This window comes from Limulus polyphemus, unplaced genomic scaffold (assembly GCF_000517525.1).
Source record: "Limulus polyphemus unplaced genomic scaffold, Limulus_polyphemus-2.1.2 Scaffold491, whole genome shotgun sequence".
In the NCBI taxonomy this organism is placed as follows: domain Eukaryota; kingdom Metazoa; phylum Arthropoda; class Merostomata; order Xiphosura; family Limulidae; genus Limulus; species Limulus polyphemus.
In genome coordinates, this window is record NW_013666101.1 from 356,186 (window position 1) to 359,182 (window position 2,997).

The following is a 2,997-nucleotide window of genomic DNA, read 5'->3' on the forward strand; positions in this document are numbered from 1 at the left end:
AAAAGGTATGTTTTCAGGTTCCATGTAATAATATTTTTTCTTAGAAGTATTTATTAATCGAAAGCATTACTAAATGTTTAGCTTTGTGCTCGAGTAGATAGTAGGTATTTTTTGCTCAAAGTCCACTGATTGTGTGCAGTTTCCCGGATGTTCTTATCTAAAGAGGTGTGTGAATTTTGTACATTTTCTAGGTGTATTTAACGTATATTTCGGCTTGAAGTCAACAGAATAAGTGTAAAAGCAAATATTTAAAGACTTGAGTAAAAGATGGAGAAGCTTTTCATCAGTGATGGACTTGGAAAACTACTCAAAATTAAATATGGAAAAGTTCAGATAGATAACCATATTTTTCGACTTCATTATGAAGTTACCATGCCAATTTTACTAGCCTTCAGCGTGATGATTTCAGGCACACAGTTCTTCGGTAACCCGATACATTGCATTCAAAAAGATGACATTCCAGAAAATACACTTAATACATATTGTTGGGTTGAAAGTACCTTCACCCTTCCAAAAGCATTTAATAAGAAAGTTGGTGTCGAAGTGGCCCACCCCGGTGTGGACAAGTATGAGCCAGGTGACGATGTAAAGGAACATGCATACTACCAGTGGGTATGCTTTGTACTTTTCCTCCAAGCGCTCCTCTTCTACGTACCTCGAATGACTTGGAGAAGTTTCGAAGCAGGAAAAGTCAAAAGTATGTTGTTGGAGTTGACCAAACCTATCATAAAAGAAGAAGACAAACAGACAAATATTGATAAACTTGTAGACTACTTCACTTTCAAGTTAAGAAGACATGACAGTTATGTCTGGAAATACACTTTATGTGAGTTTTTGAACTTTATAAATGTAATTGGACAAATTTATTTGGTTGACCGGTTTTTAGGGTACGAATTCACCTCGTTTGGTCCAGACGTTGTTCGATATGTAGACGACGACCCCGAGAATAGACTGGATCCAATGGTTCGAGTTTTTCCACGAGTGACCAAGTGCACTTTTCACCGTTATGGCTCATCCGGTGACGTCCAGAAGCACGACGCCCTTTGTCTGATTCCTCTGAACATCCTGAACGAAAAAATCTACATCTTCATGTGGTTTTGGTTTGTAATTCTTGCGATATTAAGTGGACTCGGCTTAGCGTACAGAATGCTTGTGTTTTCTTCTTCCCGAGTAAGATATTACTTGATGTTATCCCTTGACCGATTCACTCCTCAAGACAAGCTGGATATTGTGTTGAAAAACATGTCTTACAGTGACTGGTTTCTATTGCAACAATTGGGCTACAACATCGAATCTAGAAACTTCCGAGACCTACTCATTAATATAGCAAATAAGAAGACACCACCTTCCGTGTTCGAGGAGAAGTATAAAAACGCGAATGAAAGTAAAGTTTAAATTTCAATAGAAAAAATAAACGTTTGGATGATACGTTTCAGATCCTAAAATATCTTTTGTTTTTCAATCTTAGCTATAAAAAAAGATAGGTAAAAATTACCATTAGTTTGTTTTAATGACATTCTAAGTTTAGAAATTTTGAATTCTGAAGATGTGATTATTTATATTTGATAATTAATTTCAAATTATAAAATTACAAAATGAAATGTTACAGACTTTTGGACTTCTGCAGTACTGATTTTGTCTTGCTGATGTAAAGGATAGTTTATTGGAACTTAACGTAAGCTGAAGAAGAAAGAAAAATCTCAATCAAAAGACATATTATAGCAATAAGCTACGATCGTGAATACACAGTACTTATTAAGTATTTTATATGTTTTTAATAGAATAGAAATCCGTTTTTACTCATATTAATGATGATTGATAATCAGCTCTGTTGTTTTACATTTTTATTTTTTTTAGAATTGTGCACTTATACATAGTGGTTGGGATAAAATGCACTTTATCATACCTTTATCACAATAATAATAACTTTATCATAATAATAATAGTATACTTTATCATAATATGAAATTGTACAACATAGTTTTTTGTCAAAACTTCTTCACAAGCTGGAATGTAAGTTGAATATATTTAACTTGTATGTAACAATGAATTTTTTTAATAAACCTTTTTGATCTATTTCTGTTGCTAGGGTAATGGAGGATTTCAATGTACGAGAAGGCTTTCAAATTTCACGATTTATACACATCATATATAAAACGCAGATTAGATTTTCGATTTTGTTTCTGTTTACCAGTATTAATACCAAAGAGGCCTTTCGTTCAATATTAGGGCTCTGTCGTTGCAAGTGCAAGAAGTGGCGCAACAAACGACATGTTTAGCATTTATATACATTTAATTCAGGACAAAATCTCGACTATTCGACAGCGTAATGTTGCTAAGAGTCTTAGCATTTATATACATTTAATTCAGGGCAAAATCTCGACTATTCGACAGCGTAATGTTGCTAAGAGTCGACTTATAACTCTAGGGATTTGTTACAACAATTTTCGAAGAAGGATATTTGTATAATGGAATAGTGAAGAAATGCAAAGCCTACCAATTTCAAAGACGATTATCCAACAGATGGTAAGTGCCACCAGCAAGAGAAGATCAACTCTCTCGTCCCAGAATGGAAAACCATCTAAATTGTTGCTACAATTACCAAAATTTGCAGAGAATGATTGCTAACAAGTTGTATGTATCCATTCCAAAGTTCATAAAGATCTTTGTATTGTTCGTAAAGATACTTGCATTGTTCATAAAGATACTGTTCTTACATTGTTTATAAAAATCCTGTGCTTGTATTTTTCAGAAGGATCATGTGCTTATATTGTTCATAAGGATCCTGTTCTTATATTGTTCATAAAGATAATGTTCTTGTTTTGTTCATAAAGATTCTATTATTTTATTTTTCATATAGATTCTATTTTTTATCGTTTCATAAAGATCCTGTTCTTGTTTTATTTATAACAATTCTGTTCTTGTATTTTTCATAAAGATCCTGTTCTTGTATTGTTCATAAAAATCCTGTTCTTGTATTGTTCATAAAAATCCTGT

At 32.9% G+C, this 2,997-nt stretch overlaps 1 protein-coding gene across 1 annotated transcript; it reads left to right on the top strand.

Annotated features, from left to right (window-relative positions):
* Window positions 1-208: 208 nt before the first annotated feature.
* Window positions 209-2,076, top strand: LOC106458601 (innexin inx2-like). The gene has a single exon (XM_013918124.2). It carries the CDS (start codon window positions 268-270, stop codon window positions 1,393-1,395), a length of 1,128 nt encoding a protein of 375 aa, XP_013773578.1. The 5' UTR covers window positions 209-267; the 3' UTR covers window positions 1,396-2,076.
* Window positions 2,077-2,997: the final 921 nt, after the last annotated feature.